Source organism: Ogataea philodendri (genome assembly GCF_020536065.1).
Source record: "Ogataea philodendri strain CBS6075 chromosome Unknown scaffold334, whole genome shotgun sequence".
Taxonomy (NCBI): domain Eukaryota; kingdom Fungi; phylum Ascomycota; class Pichiomycetes; order Pichiales; family Pichiaceae; genus Ogataea; species Ogataea philodendri.
The window spans coordinates 1-310 of NW_025763909.1; the positions used below are offsets into that span (position 1 = coordinate 1).

General features: G+C 34.8%; 1 protein-coding gene across 1 annotated transcript; it reads right to left on the bottom strand.

Annotated features, from left to right (window-relative positions):
- Positions 1-310, bottom strand: OGAPHI_002770 (uncharacterized protein; the record flags this gene model as incomplete). The annotated part of the gene is made up of 1 exon (XM_046203676.1): positions 8-310. A coding segment is annotated over one exon (303 nt), but the record flags the coding sequence as incomplete, so codon positions are not given.

Below are 310 nucleotides of genomic sequence, written 5' to 3' on the forward strand. Positions count from 1 at the left end.
GTTTTACTGTCGCGTTGAACTGCTCTGTAGAATTACCAAGTTCAGATCTTAGTCTGTCTGACTCTTGAAGTAGAGTATCTCTTTGTTGACTTAGGGCTTCATAATCATCGTTTAGCTTTTTCAAATTTGACTCCATATCAATCAATTTTTGGTTCAAATCTTTGATAATTTCTTGATTTTCGTCTCTCTCCTCACCCAACTGACCAACAATAGTTTCGTAATGCTCAGATTGCTTTAGTAAATGTTCTATTTTGGCTTCTGAGTCGTTCTTCAATGTTTCTAACTTGTACTTCAATGTCGATATTTCTTT